The 26,055-nt window shown below is 41.3% G+C and overlaps 1 protein-coding gene across 2 annotated transcripts; it reads left to right on the top strand.

Moving 5' to 3' along the window:
* The first annotated feature begins 2,389 nt into the window (after positions 1–2,389).
* On the top strand, positions 2,390–26,055 carry ZDBF2 (zinc finger DBF-type containing 2). 2 transcript variants are annotated; one of them, XM_075608536.1, is made up of 7 exons: positions 2,390–2,494; positions 8,868–8,981; positions 9,542–9,593; positions 11,116–11,164; positions 17,771–17,876; positions 21,797–21,924; positions 22,572–26,054. In XM_075608536.1, the coding sequence occupies exons 3-7, from the start codon at positions 9,542–9,544 to the stop codon at positions 25,309–25,311; spliced, it is 3,075 nt and encodes a 1,024-aa protein (XP_075464651.1). In that variant the 5' UTR covers positions 2,390–2,494; positions 8,868–8,981; the 3' UTR covers positions 25,312–26,054. The 2 variants fall into 2 exon arrangements, with proteins under 2 accessions (XP_075464651.1, XP_075464652.1); XM_075608537.1 differs by lacking the exons at positions 2,390–2,494; positions 8,868–8,981; positions 9,542–9,593; positions 11,116–11,164; positions 17,771–17,876 and adding an exon at positions 19,847–19,936 and having other exon boundaries at positions 22,572–26,055.

Below are 26,055 nucleotides of genomic sequence, written 5' to 3'. Positions count from 1 at the left end.
ATAGCGCCAAAAGTGTACTCAGCTCTTCACAAAGAATACAGTACAGGGAATTTTAAAAATACAATAAGTGCAGCAAAAATCTGACAATGGGAAAGGAAATCCCTTCCCCGAAGAGCTTACAATCTAAGAGGTTTGAGGGGAAACTTACAGACACAGCAGGTGAGGGAATAAGTGCTGTAGATGGGTGTGCTTGGCAACAATGGGTGGTATAAGTGACTGTGGGACAGTAGCCATGAGTGAAGGCTATTGGGATGCTTGATTTGTGGGGCAAGTTTTAAGGTTAGTCAGTGTTAAATGAAAAGGTTAACACCATTTACAGGGGAAGAGATGGCAGGGAGCCGTGGGTGAGATCAGGTGTGTATGTCTGGCTTCAGGCTTAGAGGAGATCCCCAGCAGCAGGAAGGAGTAGATAGAGGGTGTGAATAGAGGATTTGTGTGGGTGTTTTTTATTGAGGGTTTTTGGGAGAGAGGTGTATAAATAATGGTGCAGTGGGGAGTGGGGTAGTTGGAGAGAACAGGGACATTCACCAAGGAGTGAGGAAACAGTAAACAGAAAAAGCAATAAGTAGGGCATAGTGAGATACAGGAGGAGAGACTTCCCAGTTATTGGAGGATAGTAAGAGTACAAATAATCACAGCTTTTAGAAAGTAAATTTCTCACAGTTGTAAAGTTGTTGTTCAGAGTTCAGATCTTCCTCAATCTTCACCTACAATTTCAACTCCAATGTTAACTCTGCCACACACTTAAATGTTACACTTTGATTTTACACAGCCATGATTGTCCAGATCTTCATGTTGGTGTGGTGTATGGGTAACTTGTCCCATGAAATGCTGTTTTACTATTTCCCTGATGTACGCACATTACCTATCCTTGGATATTTAATACATTTTTATCCTTGATTTACTTCACTATGCGCGTTGTGCGCCGTTTTCTTTTTGTTTCTCTGTTTTAGCTCCTGGTGGTGTTGAGCCACCCCTTATTCAGCTGCAGACGCTCTTTCACCAGTTCACGTATAATTTTGTATATTTGTTATCACTAATATTATTTTAGTGCACTTTCACACCCTTCACAGCACTGTTTATGGTTGCGCACTGATTACTCCTCTTGTATAAAGCCATTTCACACCCCTACGCCCGGCACCTCCCGCCTTACCCGTCGCCTCACAAACAGGCAAGTGAACTGCAAGCCGCCGCTCACACCCCTGCGCCGGGCGCCTCCCGCCTCACCCGCCGCCTCACACCCAGGCAACGCACAAAACAGCAACCAACCCGGCGCCTCCCCGCCGCCTCCATCCTCACCCAGCCACACTCAGCCAGGAGCGTCGGGGAGGGGAGCGGGAACGAGCGACAGGGGGGGAGGCGGGGGGTGAGCGAGCGCCTGGGCCAGGGGGGAATGCAGAGGGGGAGAGTGCTGTGAGGTGCCGAGGGGGGAACAGTGCTGTAAGGTGCAGGTGGGGGGGGGGGGGGGAGAGTGATGAGGGGTGCAGTGGGTGAGAGTGATGAGAGGTGCAGGGGGGGGAGAGTGATGAGGGGTGCAGGGGGGGAGTGATGAGGGGTGCAGGGGGGGGGAGTGATGAGGGGTGCAGTGATGAGGGGTGCAGGGGGGGAGTGATGAGGGGTGCAGGCGGGGAGTGATGAGGTGTGCAGGGGGGGAGAGTGATGAGAGGTGCAGGGGGGGGAGAGTGATGAGGGGTTCTGGGGGGGAGTGATGAGGGGTGCAGAGGGGGAGATTGATGAGGGGTGCAGGGGGGAGATTGATGAGGGGTGCAGGGGGGGAAGTGATGAGGGGTTCAGGGGGGGAAGTGATGAGGGGTGCAGGAGGGAGAGTGATGAGGGGTGCAGGGGGGGGGAGAGTGCAGTAGGGTGCAGGGGGGGGAGAGTGCTGTCAGGTGCAGGGGGGGAGAGTGATGTGAGGTGCAGGGAGGGGAGTCATGTGAGGTCCAGTGGGGGGAGAGTGATGTGAGGTGCAGGGGGGGGAGAGTGATGTGAGGTGCAGGGGGGGAAGAGTGATGCGAGGTGCAGGGGGGGAAGAGTGATGTGAGGTGCAGAGGGGGAAGAGTCATGTGAGGTGCAGAGGGGGGAGAGTCATGTGTGGCACTGTGAATGGGGGGGGGGAATGTAGCTGGGGAGGGGAGCAGAGACAGAGGGGGAGCGGGAAAATTAAATCCCGGGCAACGGGGGGGGGGGGGGGGGGTGGTGTGTGTGTGTGTGTGTGTAAGATATTTATATGTTTGCTGCTGTGTATGTAATCTCTGTGTCCTATTTCATTGCTAGTAATATAATCCCTTCTATTACTCTGTATATTATATTATTATTATTATTATTATTAGTGGTCTCAATGCCTAGTGATCATGTGGAACAATAGAGACGCAATAGCTCCGGCGGAGAGAACCTCCCTTCTACCACAACGAGGAACTCTATGGTTTCGGCTTGTCTTCCTGGAAGCGGAAGTGGTCTCTCCCTGAAGTTAGTGAATACCTGAAGCAGCAGGAAGGTGAGGCCCGCAATTAAGGGCGGTAATGGCAGGGTGCGGTGGCGGAAGAAAGCGGCGATCCTGGAAGCACGTGTAGCTGAGGAGGGGTGGTTCGGGGTGCAGCCCCGTGCTTTATAGCAGGATTTCACACCTGTGCTGTGTGCCCATTCCTAGCATGGGAGGGGACTGGGCCACACGTATCCCGGGAGGGGACTGGGCCACACGTATCCCGGGAGGGGACTGGGCCACACGTATCCCGGGAGGCTCCTGTGAGGGGTATTAAGGGGGGAACATCTGTTATTGACTTGCGTTGAGCGGAACTTTTCAGACAGAAAGCAGGGACACTGAGACATGTTTAGACCTGAATTGACCATAGCCGCTGCTTCGTTTAATTAACTGGTGCCAGTTGGATGTCCTTAACCCTGTTACCGCCAGAGGCAATGCAAGGGTTAAAGTAGCAGTCATACCATTAACTGCCATTGTAATTGTCCTGCTAGGCAAATAGTCAGCAAATTTATGTCCCTGCACTGCAGGTAGGGGATTGACAAAAGATGGCATTGCTTAAATACAGCAGTGAACGGACTTGACGGCGGTAAAAAGAGAAGAGATATACATTTATTTTCCTATATACATTTTTATGGTGGGTAGAGTAGATTACTGTTTTAGTGTTAATCTGCTCTACTCACCATACAGTCGTTCTTTTCACCATTGCAAAGCCCTTTTGTATTTGTGAATCACATTTTTTTTTAATACTGGGGATCTCAGTAGCTGGAAATTAGTTTCTGTGGGAGATCAAAATGGCCACTGCCACTCAATAACACAACAGAGGTTGTCTTGATAGCAGGTGAATTCTTAGTAAAAAAATCAGATTTTAAAATAAATGTTTGGAATAGATCCACACAACACAATCTATTGGGGCATGTTATTGTTGGAGTGACTGCTGCTTTAATGAGAGACTACTCATGGGAATCTGGCACTTGAAATTGGTACTCTTAATTGCTGTACTGAGGCCTCCAGCTGCTCCGTCATGGGAGATTTATTAGGAGTTGCATGTGTTTCAGCTTAATGCAGCCATACTAGGCAAAAGGCATACTGATTTTATCTGACGTAAGTCACTTCTGATTTTCATATTTGCGAACATCCTTCTTGTTAAGAGATACATGCACTAAAAAAAAATGTCAAGATATAGTTGTGCCACCTCTAAACTCGAATTACCTGCCATTCAGAGCTTGCCTGCTGCAAATGTAGCGCTTCAACTTTTTAAAGCTCATATACAAATTACGAGCTGGAAGTGACTCTTAAGTACAGTATAGAGTTGAGTGCAAGCCTGTAATATAGTATTGGACTGTGATAGATTGAAGTGATGTAGTTGATGCATCTTTGAGTTTGTATAAAAATTGGTTTAACCCCTGATTGCCAAAGGGGCTTGTAATGCATTGCACATCTTGCACTCAAGGTGTTCGTTCGTATGCAGATCACATGTTACTGGCTTTTCAATTTTGTTCTGCTTCTAACCGGTATCTAGCAAATTTTATTTTCAGCTACATGTATGAACTATTCTGCTACATACTGTACTCAGTACATTCACCTCTGCTTTTCTTAAGGCCAATAGTGCATTGGAGATCAATGCACTGCTATCTGCTTCAGCGGTGGGGGACTATAATTGTATGGTAATTATTATACACTCCTGTAGGAATAATATGCATTTACAAAGCAATTTGTGTATTCTGCAAACCTGATTGAAATAAAAATATTTGTAGTAACCATGTGTCTCTTTTTTCCCCCGTCCTTGTACTTTTGATTTTTTAAATCTAGATAATTTTCAATTCGGTGCTTTTTGAATTTGTTGTGCCACAACTGCTTTGTAAGACTGAACAATTCACCTGTCCAGTGGATCAATACAAAAAACAGTTGCTTAATTATGGCAGCTGCCTTAAACTTCCAATTCTGTAGATCTTTCCACAGTGTTGGGTTCTTATGCGCTGTGCAAACGTTATAGTCAAGCACAGAATTCCAACAGGAGTACTAAATACTCATACAATTAAAGCATCTGTTCCCTTAACTCACTTATCTTTCTCTTCATCATTCTGATTGCACACTTCATTCTGCAGCTCCCCCACTAGATTGTTTATTTGAAAGAAAGCTAGATGCAAATTGCGTGTTATGTTAAATATTGTCCAAATTAGGATTTATGGGGCAACTGCATTAAAGCAGCAGTTCAAGCAATATCCTACATGTGTTTTTTTATTTTAATAAATCGGTTCTGTACTATGAGAAAATACTTGTAGCATTTATAAAAAAAAAAAAAAAAAAAAAAAAGTTTTAAATACATGTTTAATGTTTATAATGTAGGAAGCATTTCCAAAGTGACAGCCACTTTCCCTTCTGATAGGCTCTGGCCCTTGAGCCCCGCCCTCTATCAGTCCACCAATTGTATCTAGTAACTGCCCAGTCAATCACATTCCAGAACTGCATTTCCCATAATGCTGAATTAAATAACCCTGAGCAAAGCGATTGATTACAGGAGAACAGATCGATCTATAGCTTAGCTAATCACGTGTCAGTGTGCAGATTGTATTGATACACATATTGAATGGGGAAAAATATATATATATATATATTTTAAACGGAAGCTTGAACTGCAGCTTTAAGTGGCGGTAGAGGTTATTGCACCTGTTTAGAGTTTCGACGTTAACTCTTATTCAAGTAAATGGGAGTTAACGGTGCAACGGGTGTGGTTACCAGTACCAGTGGTACTTGATGCATGTGCCTCTAAGAGTTGATTCATAACCCTATTCTTATCTGAGTTTTCTGTAGTAATAGAGCTATAATTCCTTGGTCATAATAAAGAACACTTGTGAGAAAATAGACTTCTCAGACAGGTCCACAATGCTTTGCAATACTTGCACGCACCATTTAGTGCTCCCACTGCAGCAAGGGATTCTGGGTAATGACATGTATGTATGTCTTTTATATAGCGCCATTAATGTACATCGCGCTTCACAGTAGTAATACACGTGACATGCAAATGAGCCTCAAGGATCCACGTTACAGTGGATAGAAGCAAAAAGTGACACCCTATGCATGCTTATTTGCATGTCATACAGAACACCTACAAGCTCATATTGAACCCCCAAAATACCCACAACATATATATAAGCACAACAAATACCCACACGATATATATATATTTGAAGCTCACTCCCTCCCACATTTAAATGATTAAAAGCTCACTCCATGGCATCTCCCACTCTCAGGGGAACTTGCCTGCTTACAGTGTGATTGTGACAAATCTATTACAGAGTGCTTTTCCTGGTAATGTACAGGTTAATAAAAGCTTCAATCAGACTTAGAACTTTTGCAACTTATATTGACAGATTTATTATAAATCATTCTTCCTGCCAATGCACAGGTTATTAAGAATCTATATTAGTGTAGGGACCCTTGAAACGTGGTCTGCCGTGCAGTTGGCTCAAGGGCTTACAACAATTTGGCCAAAATGTTAAACTAAAAGACCATTTTATTTATTAGTTATTTATACATGTATATTTAGGCACTGTACCGTATATAAGTTTTTCTGGATGTGCACTGAGCTTTGTCTGTGTTTTATGTTATGTCTTTGGTTTTAAATTATTTGCATGTCACCCAGAATTTCTGGGTGATTATGCAGTAAAGTTAGGTCTGTGGACCTGTTGGAGGTGTGTGTGTGTGTGTGTGTGTGTGTGTGTGTGTGTGTGTGTGTGTGTGTGTGTGTGTGTGTGTGTGTGTGTGTGTGTGTGTGTGTGTGTGTGTGTGTGTGTGTGTGTGTGTGTGTGTGTGTGTTCACTTTTATACTCGCCATAACTCTGGTTCTCAACTCCAGTTCTCAAGAACCCCCCAACAGGTCAGGTTTTCAGGATATCACTACTTTAGCACAGGTGGCTTTGACGGAGCCACCTGTGCTGAAGCAGGGTTATACTTAAAACCACCTGTGCTGAAGCAGGGTTATACTTAAAACCTGACCTGGGGGGGGGGGGGGGGTTCTTTGGTTATATACACCATCGTGGCAAAAGCAATGGAGGTTGTGTATTTCCTATGCTACCTTTGGGCCTATGACATGAGGAGTTACATTTACAATATCTACACAGCTAATGATCTAAAAAAAAAAAATTGTGTGGGCTAAAAGCATGCAAGAAATAAGGTTATTAATTGTCATGTAGACCAACATAACCATTTACATTTCAAGCATCCTACATTGTAGGCTGAGAATTAATTAAGTGGTGGGCACAGCAGAGAGTAATAATGGTAATTTATTTTGGGGTCTATTTACTAAAGTATCCTATTGCAAAACAAGTGAAACCAGCGTGAAAAATAACACTCACTCTCTCTCTGAAGGGAATAGGAGTTTTTCCTTTTGATGAATCTGGTGCATTTATTTTGTACTAGATTTGCCCCAGTATTGCAGCTGGAAGACTTCATTAAACTTTACAAGGCCGTTGGGGTGTACCAAGTACATCATGAGCATTTGCTGGTTTTCCAGGGGGTGACTGGGCTCACTGCTCTGGCGGACCGGTTTCTAAAGGTTTAATAACCCTCTTTAGTGTGGGGCAACATCTATTAACCTGCTGGTTGGAAACATATCTATTTATCTAGGCTCTTTCTCACTCCCGGAGCAAGTTCTGAGTTCATAAATAAAGAAGAGTTGGACTCAAGCTAATGTATAAATAGAGAAAATGTGTTTTTAAGCCATTCATCAAGAAAACAATTCAGAGTAGATTTGATTATCAGCTATCAGTCGATCCTAAGACATCTATCTTTTAAAATAAATATACGTTACAATACTTTAGCTTTAAATGTAATGTTAATACTGAAGTATAATATTGCTAAAAGCCATTGTGGAGTTTCAAAAAAGTAAAATGCTCAAATATTATACGAGATGGTCCTATATTACTGTCTGTATGGCTCCATGTTGTTGGAAAGACATCTGACTATCAATGGTAAGGTATTCATTGATAAAACAGATTTATAATAAAAATAGAATGAGCTAGCACTCACCCTGTCTAACACAATTCAACAAGCAGTGCTATGATCCTGCATCCACACAATGCAAGATGTATACAACTATGCAAAAAACAAACTGGATCAGCACTCAAAAATAATAATGAGGGACTTACGTTTTGCTTTTGGTCTCACCAAGTTTCTTATTTAATGTATCAAAAAAGCAGCAATACAGAAAAAACAGCGCACACAGGAAAAGGAAATGTTAGCAGACACACACTGTTATATGTGCACAATAGAGCAACATTTCAAGGCCCCCTGACCCTTTGGTCAGGCTTCTAAGCCTTGACACGTTGCTCTTTTGTGCACACATAAGTGTGCCTGATAACAGTTCCTTTACCTGTATGTGCTGATTTTTCTGTATTGCTGCTTTTTTTTTTTTATACATTTAAGAAGAAACTTGGTGAGACCAAAAGCAAAACGTAAGTCCTTCTTTATTATTATTATTTTTGAGTGCTTGTCCAGTTTGTTTGTTTTTGTTAAACAGATTTGTATCCATCACAGTTCAATTGCTTAAACCAGTATTTTTAGCTGCTGGAGTGGTAATCTGTTTAGTGTTTTCATGATGGATCATACCCAGAGGCCTCTAGTACAAAAAAGAAGCACACATTTCTACTGAAGTAGGTTGGTTTGCGCACATCTGCAGCAAACAGCAGAAGAGATCGCTGCTTGAAATACACCATTATGCCAAGATATGGGATAATATATTCCCACCTTTTTGTGTTGCCGGCTTTCCTACGCTGATCGGATTAAGATATTAATAGTGACATTTCCACTCGCAGCCTTTCAAACTGATTTCCTTAAATAAGTTGTTCTTAAACCTCACCTCAGAGTCCAATCCACCAACATTTAGGAATAACCAAAGCATTTGTTGTCCCAAAAATGGCTCAGAGCCACAAGGAGAGGTTTGAGAACAATTGCCCTAAAGGATTTCTCAGTTGACATTTTCAATTCATTTGTAATACAGTTGAAGGTGCCATATTAGGAAAACTGAGGAGAACTACATTTTGTTTTCACATAGTATTTCCTTTGAATGGATCAATAAGAAAGTTCTTTGTAGATGCAACTAATATAGTACATCATCTTTCAAGACTCTTCTTTAAATGTCCATAGAAGAGACTTGCTAGGTTTTGAAAGCTCATATACACCAACTGCATCTGAAAACCTTTCATGTTGGTTAAGGTCACTGAAGAAAATAATCCAACAATACCTAGTGAATCTGAAAGGTTCACATATGTGGAGGCATAAGTGCTTGTGCAAATTGATGTAACCAGGGACCGTCTCACTGGCTTTTATCATTGACATGGCTTCAAAGATTGAAGCCAGTAATAGGCATTCCTTGTTTTGTGTATCACAGACGGCCTTCGGAGATGACAGTAGTTGAAGCACTCTGGAAACTGGACCATTTCCAAAGCTACAGACTGATAATACGGCACATTAAAAGAAGGGACATAAAGCAGTGGCCATCAAGGTGTGTGTTTAATGAGGGAAGCATTCTTTTTTTTTTTTATTTTAAGCAAAAATATTAAATATATTAGTATGATGACTCAACGATGTGAAGTTATATAGGAAGGAATGCTAAAATGGTGCATGTTCTATATCAGGAAAGTCCAAAGGACCTTAACAAGTACAGATTTGTGGAGAGGGAGCCAGGGAGTATGATAGAAACTTTCAAATGCAGTACAGTATGTCAAGGGCTTCAACAAGTTACAGGAGGGAAGCAGATTTCGGAGAAAGAAGTGCTAGATCACTAGGTCATGCTTTAAAACTGGAGGGTGACATGGGAGGGGGGGGGAGAGGGCAGAGAGTTGGTGAAATAGGTGCAGGAAGAGACCATGACCTAGTGGGGAGAGAGTTGGCGACATGGGAGAAGATGAAGTGAGTGACATGGGGGGAGGAGAAGGGGGGTGGGGAGAGATGTGGATGACACGGAGAGGGAAGAGTAAAATGGGAAGGGAAAAAGTGATGTGGGGGCGAGTGCTGACAAGAGATGCTAAACCAGGGGCTTATGGATCACGTTTTGTTGTATAGATGTTCGACAAGAGAAGGCCATCTGATGAATGTTCTACTCCTCCACCACAAGGTAATCCAATTTACTGTTCATATACATTTGTGACGCTCCATTCACAACGTTTCCTGACTTTATTATTCTATATTACCAGTGACTCTGTACAGAACGTTTAGAGGCAGAGCACCTTCCATACCAACTATTAGCATGGACCAGGCCTGCAAAACTCCAGTCCTCGAGGGCTGCAAACAGGCCATATTTTCAGGATATTCCTACTTCAGCACAGCTGGCTCTGAGCCACTAATTGAGCCAGCTGTGCTGAAGTAGGGATGTCCTGAAAACCTGGTCTTTTTGCGGCCCTCGAGGACTGGCGTTGTGCAGGCCTGCTCTAGGGGAAATAAAGGGGACGATTAAATCTCTTGCATCCTTCAGGCCAATAGTGGACCGCATAACGTTGGGAAGTAAAAACCAGGAAGTAATGATGATAATTGCCTCAGTAACTGGGGATTCCCTGGGTATCATCCTGGGGGGAGAAGGAGGGAGGTAGGTAGGAGGACATTATTACCTTTAAATTCCACTCATCTGTTCCTATCTCTGCTATAGCTAATGTCATTTTTGCTTGTAATTATATGCAGCCATGTGTATTCTTGACAGTCATAGTTCACTGTCTAAATAGTTGTTTTTCAGTTCCACCCTAGTATGCTTGTGAACTAATGACACTGGCATATAATAAGTTAAATGCAGCTGATTTACACTTAAAATAAATACAAATCAGACACGTCGAAGTATTTCAAAACATTGTTTTCAACTTTGAATGCTTTCATAGTATCATGATGCGATCATTAGTCAAGCAGATAAACATAAGTAGATACTTGTATTCAGCATGCGCAGAGAAAGCAGAACGCTCATTTTCACAAGATACAAATGGGCAAAGTTAATATGATGTTACTTTAAGGGAGATTGAATCTTGTCATTTCTTTTGACACAATGTTGGATTTATTTTTAAATAAATCAGTTCTGTTGTATTAGATAATAGTGACTTGTTTTTTTGTGTTATTATTCAACGCTTAATGCTATTTTTAATCAGTTTTAGAGCATCCTTTGATTTGTATAGCAGGTTTTAGCCCACCTCCCCAGCAGTGCAAGATATTTGCAACACTTTCCTGTTTGTGATAATTTGTTGCACATGTTCCCAGCAGTTTGAGCTACAAACTGTAACAATGGTCAATGTTACCTTAGTAATATCAGGATACATTGTAGCTGCTGTGTTACATTGACTGAAGGATTGATTGAAACTGAAAGGCGACCATTATGTTACGCACACAATCAGGATTTTTACAGATTTATAACAGGAGCTTCACACGATTGCCAGCTTAGGCAAGAATTATACATTGGCACATGTCTTACATATAAAAATAAGAAAAAAAAGACATGAGCGGTGACATAGCTAGAGATTAGAGCCAAGACATAAACAGGCAAATTAAATTAATTTTTTCGTTATAAGGCAAAAGTTAAAGATGGAAAACTTGCTTATGAAGCGTTATATGGAAAGTGCTTCCAACTTATGACAGGTCCTTGTTAATTTTTTCTTTTATAGATCAGAAACACCAGGAGGAGGCATTTGTAAAGCTGGAGAGTAATAGCAGGTAAGAGAAAAAGTCAGCTGGTCTTGCTTTTTTTATTGGCCAGTCCATGTGGGAATTAGGACTGCGTGGATTGACATGTGTAAACATGGAAGAAAAAGGGAGTGCTCACAATAACTGCAGATGAGCCTGCCACAGGTGTACATCCACTCAGAAGACCCTGGACCATAATGTGAAGAAGTAGGACGATACCCTTTTGCAGCCACCAACAGGAGGGCCAGAGGGAGGGGAATGGAGGGCAAGGACAGCGGCTGCCGGGGGCACAGGCAGCCGATGACGGACGTTTGGCCTGTCCGGAAGTTGGGCCACACAACTGCATCCGTCCTCTGCAGGGCCGTCCTCTGCAGGGCCCTTCCTGACCGGAGGCCTTCCCTGCCCAAGGTAAAATTCATAGCAAGGTGATAGAGAGAGATGAGAGGAGGGGGAGGAGAGAGATGGAGAGGACGGGGAAAATGGATTAGATGGGAGGGAAATAGGGGAGAGAGGGTTAAAATTGGTAGAGCAGTAGAGTGAGGAGTTTAGAGAGTGAGAGTGTGTGGGAGAGAGAGGTGCTTGCAGGGTGGGGCATTGGAAACTAGTTCTGGACCCCACAAAAAGCTGCCGGCAGTCCTGCTCTGTTGAATTTGTAATTAGTAAAACCAAATAATATTAGTTGAGATCAACGTTTTACTCCGTAGTAGAACTAAAACGTTGATCTCAATTCATAAAATGTTGTTCTGCTAAGTACAAGTCCACATAGAGTGGCCATATTTGTCCTGGCGAAAACCGGGACAAATGTTACGCATGCGCAGTCACGAGCACCGAATGCGCACGCTGGAAAGGCGAGCTATGACGCTTGCCGGCTGAACATGCGTGTTTTCCGTCAGCTTATGCGCATGCGCAATCAGTACTTGCCAATACGCGAGCGGCCGGCAAGTGCCGATCGTGCATACACGTTCTGAAAGTGCTGATCGTGCATGCACACAAGTGGCCGGCCGATGACGCATGCACGGCCAGCGCAGAGAAAATCCGAGACATTGAAAAGTTGGGACCTGGGACAAACGGCTAAAAACCGGGACTGTCCCGGCTAAACAGGGACGTCTGGTCACCCTAAATCCACAGGAGTATTGTCCTACTTCTTCCCTTGAATTAAGACTACTACTGTATTATAAGTAGCTTTCCAAAGCAGCGTTGCCGGTTTGAAAAGAAACATTGTCACCATTTTTACAATAACCCTGTGGAATACATGACAATGACCAGTATCTATATATTTTTCTATTCTCTCCATGCTTTTAGCAAAATTACAAATGGTCTTAATTACAAATGGTCTTAATTACAAATGGTCTTGCAGAATCGGAGCAAAGTAACTTGATAGTCCATGAGTTAGCAATTCAAAAGAGCTAAAAAGATGTCAGTTTAACTCCGTGAATTTTGGAAATTGATAAACGGGCTTATTAATTAAACTGTAATAGTGTTGATCGGGGCACTGAAATCAATGGGAGCTTTCGTGCAATGGTACCCTCAATCGTGTTAGGTTAGTAGGCAGCTCAACTGTATATGTATCAAGGTGCCGTCTAGTCCAGGTGCCGTCTGTGCACAGGACATACTTGAAAACGAGCGGTAACTCTCAATGTATTACTTCCTGGTAAAATATTTTATAAATAAATATATATTTGTTTTAATGTGTTTCCAAAATCAATGCTTACTTTCGAACATTTAAGCCTTCCGTAAAAACACCAGTAGAGGGATTTTCAGGAACGCTTTTTTTGGTCCTGATGTTTAAACAGTTTGAAGGATTATAAAATAATAATAATTATTAAGCTTCATATTCTACCCGTCTGTATATGTTAGATCGCATAACCCTATTGACAATAACCTCTATACCAAGCAGCTGTCAGACAATATTTGGTGTTTTGTTTTTTTGAATAGAGATGTGCAAATGTCTTTAAATATGGTTGCATGAATTTCTCAAAATTGATCATGTTTTTGATCATGTGAAATGTTTGCGAACGCCCAAATTGGTCAGAATGTCCTCACTGTTTTGCAGATTGTACCAAAAATGTGACCTGGATGTAGGGTCAGGTGACCAGGAGATTGACTTATTGTTTGCCAATTTCGTTTCGGGTGAACTTTGAAAAATGTTGTAGTATTTTTCAGAAAGAAAGGACAGCAAAAATGTCAAACATTTTTATTCTAGAAACCACCCCCTTCAAAGTCAAGTTTAAGTTTGAACAAAATGCAATCTATGGATGGCCTCGTCAAAATATTTTTTTAATACTCTAATATAGAAAGGATTGCACTGTTAAGTATAAGTTCAAACATTTCTGTAAACCTTAAACTCTTTAACCTGCTTTTAACTCTACTTATTAGACTATATATATATATATATATTTGTTGACCACTGTGTGTATAAAATATATATATATATATATATATATATATATATATATATATATATATATATATATTTTATACACACAGTGGTCAACAAATCACCCAAAAATCTACTCGCCGAACAAAAAAATCTAGTCGCCATCTAGTACCACACGTGTGCTGCTTGGGCCAATAGGAGCTCGCCACGATGGTAAATCCACTCGCCCGGGGCATGCAAATGTATAGGTTTGTCAAGCACTGTATATATATATATATATATATATATATATATATATATGTATTTCAGCAAGGTCACAAGGAGCTGATACTAGGAATTGAACCAGGTTCTCCTGCTTCAAACTCTGTGTCATTGTTTATATTATATAGTCAGTGTTTTTACTCACTGGGCCACTCCTTCTCCCTTCTATGATTATATTTAACACATTTTGTGTGTCAACATTTCGGTGCTAAAAAGTAGTACAAACTCTTATAAAAAAACATGTTTCATTTGTATAAAGACTTTATACATTGTTGCATAAATTGTTGGTTGAAATAACATTTTGGTGACCTATGTAATGATCAAAAAAGGTCATGATCATAAATAGGGATCTGGCATATATGTACCAAAAGTCATTAAAAAAAGTGTGACTCACATGAATAGCATCTGTACTATGTTTCTTTGCAGCTTCATGGTTTCCTGTATTATGGGATGAAAAGATTTTTGGTGTCCACAATATTATAGGCCACGCTTGTGGATTCGTCTGCATAGTTTATCAACTGCAGCTCTGAATGCCATCAAAAAGACTGAAAAGATCTTGTTGATATGTATTAATGGCGGTCCGGGGCTAAGACTATGTTTGACTTTTGCTTGTGGAACTAAGGTTGGGATAGACTGCCCCCTCATGTAAAGAGACGGAGTAGGGGAGTTGATGCTGTAAAGATGGTAACCCCTCTCCATTTGTCCCTTTCCCTTCCAGTTTTTGTTTATATTTAGCTCTTTCTTTTTGTCCCCCGAGCTTGCCAAAATCCTTATTCAACTTTTTGTGACTGAAAAGAAAGACATCACTGCAGGTATAGGGTTATACACACAGGTGATGGGTTCACAAACGGCTGCTTACAAAATGCTGGTTTATTAGTTCCAAAAATAGTTAAAATTGAACAAATATCATATAGAGCAGGGGTGCGCAAAGTGAGGGGCATGCCCCCCCTGGGAGGGGACATGGCAGTTATAGAGGTCCCACGCTCTCCCCCCAAGCATTTAAATTAAATGCAGGGGGAACACGCGAAACCTCTATAACACACTTACATTCCCGTGACGCGTCGTCATGGTAACCTGGCATCAAATAACGTCACGTTACCATTGACAATGTGACATCACATGACCGTGCACCCCTGGTATAGAGCACAGGGGGGGGGGGGGGAAACTCCAGTATCGGCGTCTGTACCACACCTTTCTCATGGAGACGGGTATACACAGTGTATGCATAACCCTATACCTGCTATGATGTCTTTTCAAGATTTTTAATGGCATTTAGAGCTGCCGTTTATAAACTATAAAGGCGAATCCACAAGAGTAACGTATAATATTGTAGACGCCAGAAATCTTCTTATCCCATAATACAGGAAAACATGAGGCTGCAAAGGAGGGTACAGATGGTTGACAAAAGCATAATTGAAAGAATAAATGTAAGAAAATGTATGTGTAAACTACAGTATGTAAGGAAACACCCCAGCTGCATCAAATAAACGTAATTTAGCATTAACACTAATCAGGGCTGGCTGGGAGTTTTGCGTGGGGTCGGTGCAGAGGGAGTTTGGCGGGGCCTCTTATCGGCTCCGGAGCCAACATCTCATCCTGCTGTAACATGTCGCCTTGACGACGCAGCGTCATGTGCTGAAGTCACACTATGCGCAGGGCCTCTTACCCGCCCTTGTGTCATGTGACGTTGCATTGTCATGGCGACGTGTCATCACATGGTAGCACGAGGAGATGCCGGGGCCTCTAAGCACAGGGCCAGGTGCAGTCGCACCAGTTGTACCACCATCAAGCCGGCCCTAACACTATTAGTATTTTCAAGATTTACGCAAAGTTGAATTTAATGGGCGATTTTGACGCACTTTCTCCTTGTCAGCACATAAACATATTTTTTTTTACTTTGGCACCAAAATAGCCATTTGCTACACTTAGTACATAGACCCCCACATATTTAATCCATTGAGTGCCAGAGGGACGGGGGCACCAGAGTGCCTCGGCCCCTGTGGCACTCGCAATCACGGGATCGCTCCGTCACCGATGAGTCCTTCCTTATTGAACACCTTCTGCGCTCCGCAGGAGCGATCTCCCCTAGAGAAAGGAGTAGGAAGATTATGACGTAAGGTACTATGTCACGGGACCCCCTGGGCTGCCAGACCCCATGACGTAGTATCTACGTCTATAGGCACCCAAAGGGTTAAAGTAGCAATTCATGTGTCCGGGAAATAGAATTGCATCCCCCCGAAGAATGAACATACCACAATGCATAATGATGATGAGTATGTACACAATCCAGCCTATCACAACTCCCCTATCCTGGGGAATGTATGGAGCTCATATATTAAAGGTTAAAAAAAGCAACACTTGATATTTCTTCTACTTTTTGAAACTTTAACACATTACTCGCAAAAAAAAAGGACACAAACTCGCAGAGCCTCACGTGCCTGTTAATTTGTGATTTGTTCTGCTTCAGCGTTCCTGAAACTCCACAATAGTGTCCAAGAGGGGGAGGCCTTCTCCTCATAGAATAAGTAGTTTGTATGCTGCTCTATGGAATAAATTAGAGGGTATCCGCAGCACACAACTGTAATTATTGGCAAGATGTTATTCTGGATCACATGACCAAAACTGCGCTGTTACGCCCTATACTGCTTTGTATTAACATCTTCGAGAGGTGACCAGAACAAAATCTATACCTTTCATATGATAGCAAAATACACAATATCAACGCACATTCTGTTCATTAAATATATCAACCCTTTCAGCAGGGCCGGCTTGTTCTTTTGCAGGACTCGGTGCAGGGGCTTTCATAGGGCCTCTTAACCGGTCCAGTGTGGCATCTCATCAGACAAAGCGGCGCCATGTGAAGTCGCAGCGTCATGTTGTCATGGCAACTCGTGACATCGCGTTGTGATGGCAACATGACGCCATTTGACATCGCGGCGCCATGATAACGGGACGCTGAAAGAGGAGATGCCGCCGGACAGGTAAGAGACAGTTACAGAGGCCCCCCGCGCTCAGCCGGCAATCAGTTTCATTGTTGAGGGGAAGAGTGCCGGGCCTCTGTAACCGCGGGGATCGGTGCAGTGACATCGATGGAACTGCCATCAAGCCGACCCCGCAGCTTTTGGCCCAGGCTCCTTGGTTTCAGTGTTTTGCTCACTTCCATAGTTGCATCCCATTCTGCTGATATACTGCTGCACTTTTTTACAGATAGTTTTGGTTTCTTCTTCTTTTGAACATTAACCTAGAATACGTTAGAGTCGCAGGCACTAGTTCATATTACATATTTAACTTTTTTGTTTGTTGTTCATCCCTCTCTGCTATTTTGTACTTGATCAGTTATGGTTCATCTATATTGTTTTTTTCTTTTTATGCATTTATCTAGAAACACTATGTCCCATATGTGTTTTCAAACACTTTTCTGTAAAACTCTGGCTTACTATAAATAAAATGAGTTATTAAAAAAAAAAATATATATATATATTAACCATTTCCTTTTACCTAACTGTTTATTAAAGAAGAACATTATAGTTATGTTGTTCGGCTGAAAAATTAAAGCCTGCCATCATGCCAAAGTAAATACCAAACAACAGGACCTCACTAAAACTATGGACTCTCGGTTTTACATAATACTCTATGCTCCATTAAGTGTGTTTTCTGCTCTGGTGAATATTGCCCTTTTGCCCTGTAAATATAAAAGTGTATTATTGTACTCAGTACACTTTCTTATTTCTGGGACCCCCTCATAGACACAAGTACAGATTGGCAGGATAGTGTAATATGGTGTTTCTGAAACCTCTCCTCGATAACCACTTTTGTCTTTAAGAGAGGCCAACTAGAGGTTGTTTTACAGTCCCAGTGCAAAACAACTTCCAACTGAAAAACAGAGCCAACTACGAAATCGCAATTGCCTAATATCGCCTCCCATTTTAAGGGAACCAGCGATGGGGAAATTCAATCTTGATCTTTAGCTGTGTGTATTTATCTGTCTCTTCTTTTAGTGGGAATGCACAAAGTCCAGAGCGCCCAGGAGCTAGTGTACCACCGGGCCATTACAGACAGGGATACTGCAACTGCTGTCAGGTGCATTACATCAACCTGGAAAAGGTAAGCAGGCTTATAACACTAAATGGATTTTGGTGGGAGAAACCAATAGAGACTGACGGCAGATAAAAACCATTTGGCAAATCTAACGATTTTGCGATTTCAATTTGCAGTCTGTTCTTAGACCAAAATAATCTCATTGAGAGTTGCCACCTAGAGTGGGAACCAGAGGGTCATTCAAATCCCCTTGTTCCCAAGATACTTACTGGTGAATTTATTGGAATTACTTCATGGTTTGTAAAGGGGATTGAAATGGCCATCCAATAAGAAGCCACAACTGATGATGTTGCGGCTTCCAATTGGCCTGATATTTGGCAGCCATTTTGTTTCACATGGAGGGAGATTCAAGCTTCACTGGCAATTATCTCAAGAACCAGGGGGCCCACAGAGAAAAGAGCAGTAGTGGAATTGTTGGTTTAGATAGCAATAAAATAAATAATAAGACAAGTATTTTGAAATGCTTTTTCTAAGTTAGTTTGTAAATATGGTAAGCTGGGAACTTAGTAAAGCAGTAGAACAGAAGCTGTCCTCTTCCACAGTCCATGGTGGGAAAATCTTTTAGTCTTGTGTAGAGGGAGCCTATATTTGGAGTGGACGGACATCGGGCTTTACCACGGGCGATGCGAGCCAAAGCGGAGGAAAGCCCCTACACAAAGACTAAAAGATTTTCCCACCACGGACCAGGGGGACCACCTAAGCCAGCAGAGCTCACTACAATGTAAGATCAACAGCAGGGCTCAAATCCAGATAAATTATATTTTTGAGACACTCATTGAGTGCAACGTATTAATTTTTGCTCTATATTTTACTCATATATTGCCATTAAAAGTTGTTCTATTTTAAGGTGTTTGTCTTTCGCGCTTCTGTCTATATAGCTTTTCACATTTGAGAAACAAACCTTTCTCACTGACTGCCCCACACCTCTGGAATGCCATTCCTCTCAACATCCGACAAGCACCCTCTCTACCAACCTTTAAGACCCAACTCAAAACACACCTGCTTAAGGAAGCATATGAGTAGCTCTATGAGTGATAGTTTTACACCGTATACATAAACCTTGACCCCTTGCAGACGCACTTACCAGAATGCCCTCCTACTCTCTCTATACGTCCTACCAACCAATTAGATTGTAGCTCTTCGGAGCAGGGACGCCCTTTCCAAAATGTTGCTGTCATGTCTGAAGCACTTCTCCCCTTTATATGTTATTTATATTATTTGTTATTTATATGATGGTCACGTATATTACTGCTGTGAAGCACTATGTACATTAATGGCGCTATATAAATAAAGACATACGATACAACACAGAGGTTTCCCTCCCACAAGAAGCTGTATATGATAATATTAAACATTATTTTAAGTCTATTCTGGACTATAAGCTTCAATTTATACAAGACTTTCTTTTTTCTCTACACATTTAACGCCACTAAAGCACATTCCATATGTATTCTATATGTAATTATACACCATTATATACCATATATCTGGCTATCTATGGGCTCCTGCTGAAAAGAATAAACTTTGGTCTATATTTACAAAGTGATGTTCATTTATATGACACTTGGCACAAGACACTATATGGCCTATTTAATAATTATCATATGGAAAAACAACACTTCGTAAATATGGCACTTCATTGTTATGGAAAACAAAACAGTTACATTTGTTATTTTATTAAAATAAAGTAGGACTCATACCATGCGCACTTTGCTTGGCAACCTCCCCCCCCACAAATAATTACCTTTTTAAAAAAAAATTATTTCCCCACCTTCTGTCCCCCACTGTTTCTCTCTATCTTCCTCCACTCCTTTCTCTCCCTCCCATCTTTCTCCCCACCACATCTCTTTCATTTAATACCTTATGCTGTAATCAATTATTTCCGCCTCTCCTCCAGCATTCTTGCTTTCTCCTCACATGTCAACTGACACTCAATTTCTTTCTTCGTCTGCTTTCTGTCTAAACTTTATAGATATCGGAGTTTCCTTATCTGCCACCAGGCTATGTGCATTATGATGTCACCGATGAGCTATACCTCATATTGGATAAGCTATCTTGTCAGCTAAGTAGGAATGCCCTTTAGCCTGAAATCTTAGATCCTGTCTCATCAAAAGTTTTTTTTCTGTACTTTTTAGCCTCTTACAGTTCTACTTCACATATTCAAAGCATGGATCTGAAGCAGTTAAACACATCATACATTATGAATCCAAGGCATAGATAATGGGTTACACAGCTTTCACTTTATTGCAACTTAAATGAATTAGTTAAACACAGAAATGGTGCCGCAGTCAAATCAACTCTGAGAGACCTAATAGTACACAAAACCAGATATCAAGGTAAAAGTAACCTTCTGGCGGTGCTACCGACCCAAGTAATTAAATAAACACAAAAAGAAAAAAGAAGGGTCAAATAGTATGTAATAGAAAAATTGAAAAATGGACTTTATTAGAAATGCATCATAAAAACACAAGAGACAAACTCAAACACATACCACATGAAAAACGGCTGCAAAATATAATTAATAATAACTTAACACAAATCAACCCCTAACCTGGAAAGACCAAATAGTAAGAGTTCCAACAGAGCATAACAGAACCAGGGGAAAGAAAATTCCCCTAGTAATGTAACAAAGATCGGGCGATCAAAGTGAGAACTCAAAGGAAAATATAAATGGACAAACCAGAGCGCAGAACAATTAATCAAAAAACTGTGAATCAGATATCAAAGACATAACAGATACTGCATAGAATAACACAATAACATAACAGTCACAGAATAATAATTGCTGGGGGAGATATGTGTAACATGCAGCAGAAAATACCCAAATGGCTTAAAAAATAATAATAGATAATGAGGGTAAAGCCACAAGGGTAAGTTAACAAAAGACCCTATGAGAGATGCTGGATCAGCCTAATGCTGATGGTAAGTAGCAGGCAGTAGTGAGATGTGAGCTGACAGCCCAGCAACAGTGGACACTAAAGCATGGGGCAGATCAGGCAGTGAGGAAGTCCCCTTAAGCTGACAGCCCAGTAGCAGTGAGCACTAAAACGTAGGACAAGTAAGGCAGGTAAAGCAGCAAGTCCCCATGGGCTAGCAGCCCAGCATCAGTAAGCACTGCAAACGTAAGGCAGGCAAAGCAGCACAGTACAGACCAGCTGCGGGAGTCCCAGCATAGAGAAAATAACATCAGTGTGTTCCACACGGGTCTGGGAGTCTAGGGGTAGTGATAGGGTTGTCTCTGCTCCGCTCTGACGGCCGTTTCGCCAAAAAGGCTTCTTCCGGGAGCGGGTCTCTCACAGGGTCTTTTGTTAACTTACCCTTGTGGCTTTAACCTCATTATCTATTATTATTTTTTTAAGCCATTTGGGTATTTTCTGCTGCATGTTACATATATCTCCCCCAGCAATTATTATTCTGTGACTGTTATGTTATTGTGTTATTCTATGCAGTATCTGTTATGTCTTTGATATCTGATTCACAGTTTTTTGATTGATTTTTCTGCGCTCTGGTTTGTCCATTTATATTTTCCTTTCAGTTCTCACTTTGATCGGCCGATCTTTGTTACATTACTAGGGGAATTTTCTTTCCCCTGGTTCTGTTATGTTCTGTTGGAACTCTTACTATTTGGTCTTTCCAGGTTAGGGGTTGATTTGTGTTAAGTTATTATTAATTATATTTTGCAGCAGTTTTTCATGTGGTATGTGTTTGAGTTTGTCTCTTGTGTTTTTATGATGCATTGCTAATAAAGTCCATTTTTCAATTTTTCTATTACATACTATTTGAGTGCTCCTTTATTTTGACCCTTCTTTTTTCCTTTTGTGTTTATTTAAATGAATTAGTAACTGCACGTTTAACCAACTTGTTATCGTCATTGAGGCTGAATATGCTACCTTACTAGCATAATGTACGTTGTCTATTTTATGCAGCACCTTGCAAGTGCCCAGCACAAACAGATATCCACTTGCAACAGAAATCGTTTCAGTTCCAGCATCCTGATGGATCGTTTCTTGCAGGACGTTCATCTGTATCATCCTCAAAAATATCATGATAGTAGGTAAGACGTTTGGTTGAATTGTGATTTTTAACCTGTAAAAAGAAAGATTACTGAAGCAAGCTTCTTCTAATGGTTAATAGAATCTACCACTCATGTACAGATGTAGTAAGACTTACAGTACTGTCTTCGGTGCCACTGCCACGCGCGTTCATGCGACTGCGGTGGTTGCGGCACCGGTGGATAAACGCTGAGGAGGGTCCCATTCAGAAGCATGGACCCCTGCAGCACGATCGCGGCAGAAACTGTCCTGGTGCCGAGGTCTTTTGCTTCCTTGCCTGCGGCTCCAAGGACAAGAAGTCTTGTTCCATCTGTAAAAGGCTTTTTCAAACACAAAGGATTCCTATAAGTAACAAAGGTAAGGGAAAGCATAGTTATTCTGAAAGTTAAACGACCCTAATATTGAAGAAAGATATTGAAATCAGGGTTCTGAAGTATAAATGTAAGTTGGGTCCCCACATGAATTGTCAATGAATAGCTCATCCATGGATTGGTCTTGTCACTTGAGCAGGGAAACAATATCCATAAGAGAACCTGAGCCAATCAGAACCTTACATCAATATATAACTGATATGGGCACCTTCAGTGTTGAATAACTGTGTAACAAAGAAGGTTTAACGTTTATAAATATATACTGTGCTTTTTTGCAGGCCAACATATGACGATATACCAGACGTTATCTTGCTTCCTACTCCACTACAAGATGGTTCTCATGTTCTATTGCCTCCCAACACACAGGAGAAGGAAACCATTGGTGCTAATAGAGCGATACCTCGCATGCACAACCAGTATGTTTCTGAATTATGTAATGCCAGTCCATGCAGATCGAAAAACAACTCCAAGAAGATTCAACTGGTACATCCACACACTGAAAAGCTAGAAAAGGGACAGGGTTCCAGAAATGTAAAACTCCAGCACGACTGCATTACTTCAGACAGTATTTTGACTACAAGCCAAAAAGCCTTATTCACTGCAGTAAATACCATACATCATAGCTCTCCCCTTAGGACCTCACCTCTCCATTCACCTAGCCCATTGACGGCAAACAATATCAGGTGCCCCAAAACACCATCTCCTGTTTTAGGTGAGACGTATGGAATGCTATACAAATGCCCAGGCTCTGAAGTGGCTACTAGCCCTACAAGAGGTTTACAAAATAGACTTTTGAATTCCCAAGGCAGCTCTTGTAACCTGACCTCAGGTAAATCATGTGGGAATCAAGGTGATTTGAAATCTCAGGGAAAAACTGACCACATTCTCAGGAATCATGTGAGCAGTCGCTTAAAACAACCTAGGCTCTTGTGGAAAAGTGAATATAATACCCCATCTGAAGGTAAAGAGATGCGATTGTGTGGAGGGGACAAAACCTCAGTCGATGAAGTCATAGAAGAAGTAATTTGGAAGCACTGCCATGGAATTTCACCTAGAAAGTCACCCAGGCAGGATAAGCAAAGTGTGTCATCGTTAAACATCCAGTCAATTGTTGGCTACACAGAGGATTCGAGTATAAGCTTTGATTTGGATGTACCAATGCAGTCAGGAGATGATCAGTCCAAGACACTCCTTAAAAATGTGGACTTGCTCAAAGAAATCAATGTCAGCTTAGATGAAGACTATAAATTAAAGCTTACCTCCATTCTCAATGCATGCCCAACGCAGGATATCGAGGATGTGAAAGCTGAAAGTGAAGAAGTGACTCTCCCCGATCTGCCTTACATTCCTCCTTCTTTTGTTGGTAAAACCTGGTCCCAAGTTATGCACGAAGATGATTTAAAAATTGAAGCCATTGTCAATGAATTCAAGAAGGGACAATTCCATTGCTACTTCGACTGTGGATCTTTAACTAATGCTGGTAGGAAGAGCAAGAGAAGACTTAAAAGCGATGAAATGAAAGTAAAGGGGGAGGCCAAAACCGATGGTTGGAAAAAATCAGTATCAGCAAACCCCCTGCCAACATTCAATGATGCTCTTAGTGCAGGTCATGATTCAGATATTCCCTCTATTAATTCTGAGATAGTAGTTAAACCTGAGGTTATTAAGCCTGGCAGAAGGACTTGGAGACTAGCTTCAAGATGCCAAATAGTTAAGGTCAGCCATGGCACTCAAACAAGTTTGGTCAACTGCCCAGTAGTTAAAAGGAAAGTGATTAAAAATGAACTTGAACCATTATCAAAGCAAAAGTTCCTTGATAGATTTGAGGAAAGAACTCCAGACATGAAAACTAGGATGTGTGCTCTGAAGCTCCCAGAGTCGTATACCAAACTTTTAACTCCAGTACAGCCGAACACTATGGTCTATGTGCTTTCTCATCCAGATATAAAACCAAGTAAAGGTAAACCAGCTTGCATCTTAAAGCAAGGTCGGAACCACTATTCCACAGACAGCAGGGACTCCGTCAGTTATAAATACAAACAGTCTCCTCTTAAGTATTATGATCCACTGACCAACAGGATCCTTAAAACACCTCCAAGGAATTCAGTTCAAGAAATGAGTAACAAAGGCCCCTGTGTTCGGAAACTATTTAGAAGTCTCAGTAGCGACGTGAATAGGAATAAACTGGACCGTGAACAGAAAGAATCCACTGCCTGTAAGAAGTTGTTCAGCAGTTGTTCCTTTCCCTCTTTTTATGTGGATTCCACCAAAGGAAAAGATGTTAACCCAAGTCTAAAAGGGAGTGGGTCTTCTATTAGCACAGAATGCCTTGACTGTCTTAAATCAGGTTACTCAGATAAGCCATATGCACACATTTCTATTTCTCCTTGCAAAGCCAGCCAGTCCCAAATAAAGGAAGAAATTCAGTTGACTCCATTGAATAGAAGGACAAGAAAACTTCCCATGGGGCCAAAGAGAAGCCAATTGCCCCAAAGAGAAAATGTGAAAGCCTCCAAATTGACGAAACCAGTGACGGAACCTAAAAATGCTACAGGATCCAAATGTAATCAGCATGGAATTGTAAGAACTGTACGAGGAAATACAGGATCTAGAATTAGAAAGCAACCAGCAAGAAAGTCTTCTTTTTCAACGCTAAAATCAACTGTGCCTTTTCAGGCACATCGACCAAAGCAAAAGATAGCGCGGAAAGGCCAGAGAAATGAAATGCCTATCGGAAAACATTTCCAGACACATCTAAAATTACCATTTGCTTCAGTGACGCCAACCAAGAAAAAAACAAACACGGCAAAGCCCGATCTAAAAAACACTGATCAACGTAAGTCTAAAGACAGGAAGTGGGAAGACGCAAGGGATAGAGATATCATAACACGTAGCAGAACCTCCAAAAGGAGTACACCAGAGACTCTGACTCGCACATTGAGGACGCGAGAAGCCAAATCTCCAGCATCTTGCAATAGAACCCATGGGAATAGAACCACTAAAAGGAGAGTCAGATGAAGGTGCTACTATTACTGTACATTCTTAGTTAAAGACTCTTTATTGAGAAGCTAATAAAACTAAACACAGTATGCTGGAAAACGGGTACCATTGTATTTTTTTATTTTATTTTTACAAAGTTTTATATTTGTTTGAAATGAGAATCAATGGTCTTATTTCAAGAACTTTTTACACATCTCTGTACTCTATAAATATTGGTAATCCTAAATTATTAGTTTTTTTGACAGATCTTAGCTTCATGTACATAATTAACTACAATAAAACAACTACTGTCATGCTGGCATTGGCAAGAGCCAATTACCTTGGATTGAATATTAGGCTCAGTGAGTCACCCACTTCTCAATCAAACAGAGAGAAGGTTTTTGCAAACAGTTGGTTCTTAACATCTACTAGGACCCATTCAACTCTTTGTATAAGTAGTTCTCTTCGCAATCTCTCAGATTTATTAAACAGCGCTAAGTCTTGAATGGACGTTAAGGTGTTTAGTGGATCTGGACATTTGTGTATTTTTTTTCACTGTGTTAGCAGGGTAAGCAAAATGTACAAATAAAGTTATTTATATAATGCACAGCAAATGTGCTGTTTTCTAACAATTGTGGTTATTTTATTTCTTTCATAGAGTAAATGTAAAATAAGCTATATTTAAGAAGAATGTTAATGATATATTTTAATTTTGGTACTTGGAATAAAGTTGTCTATTTTTTTATTAACTGGATCATAGAAAGCAATATTTCTAAGTATTCA

This window comes from Ascaphus truei, chromosome 7 (assembly GCF_040206685.1).
Source record: "Ascaphus truei isolate aAscTru1 chromosome 7, aAscTru1.hap1, whole genome shotgun sequence".
Classification (NCBI taxonomy): Eukaryota; Metazoa; Chordata; class Amphibia; order Anura; family Ascaphidae; genus Ascaphus; species Ascaphus truei.
The sequence above is the reverse complement of the archived record's forward strand: the minus strand, read 5'-3'. Positions and strand labels throughout refer to the sequence as shown.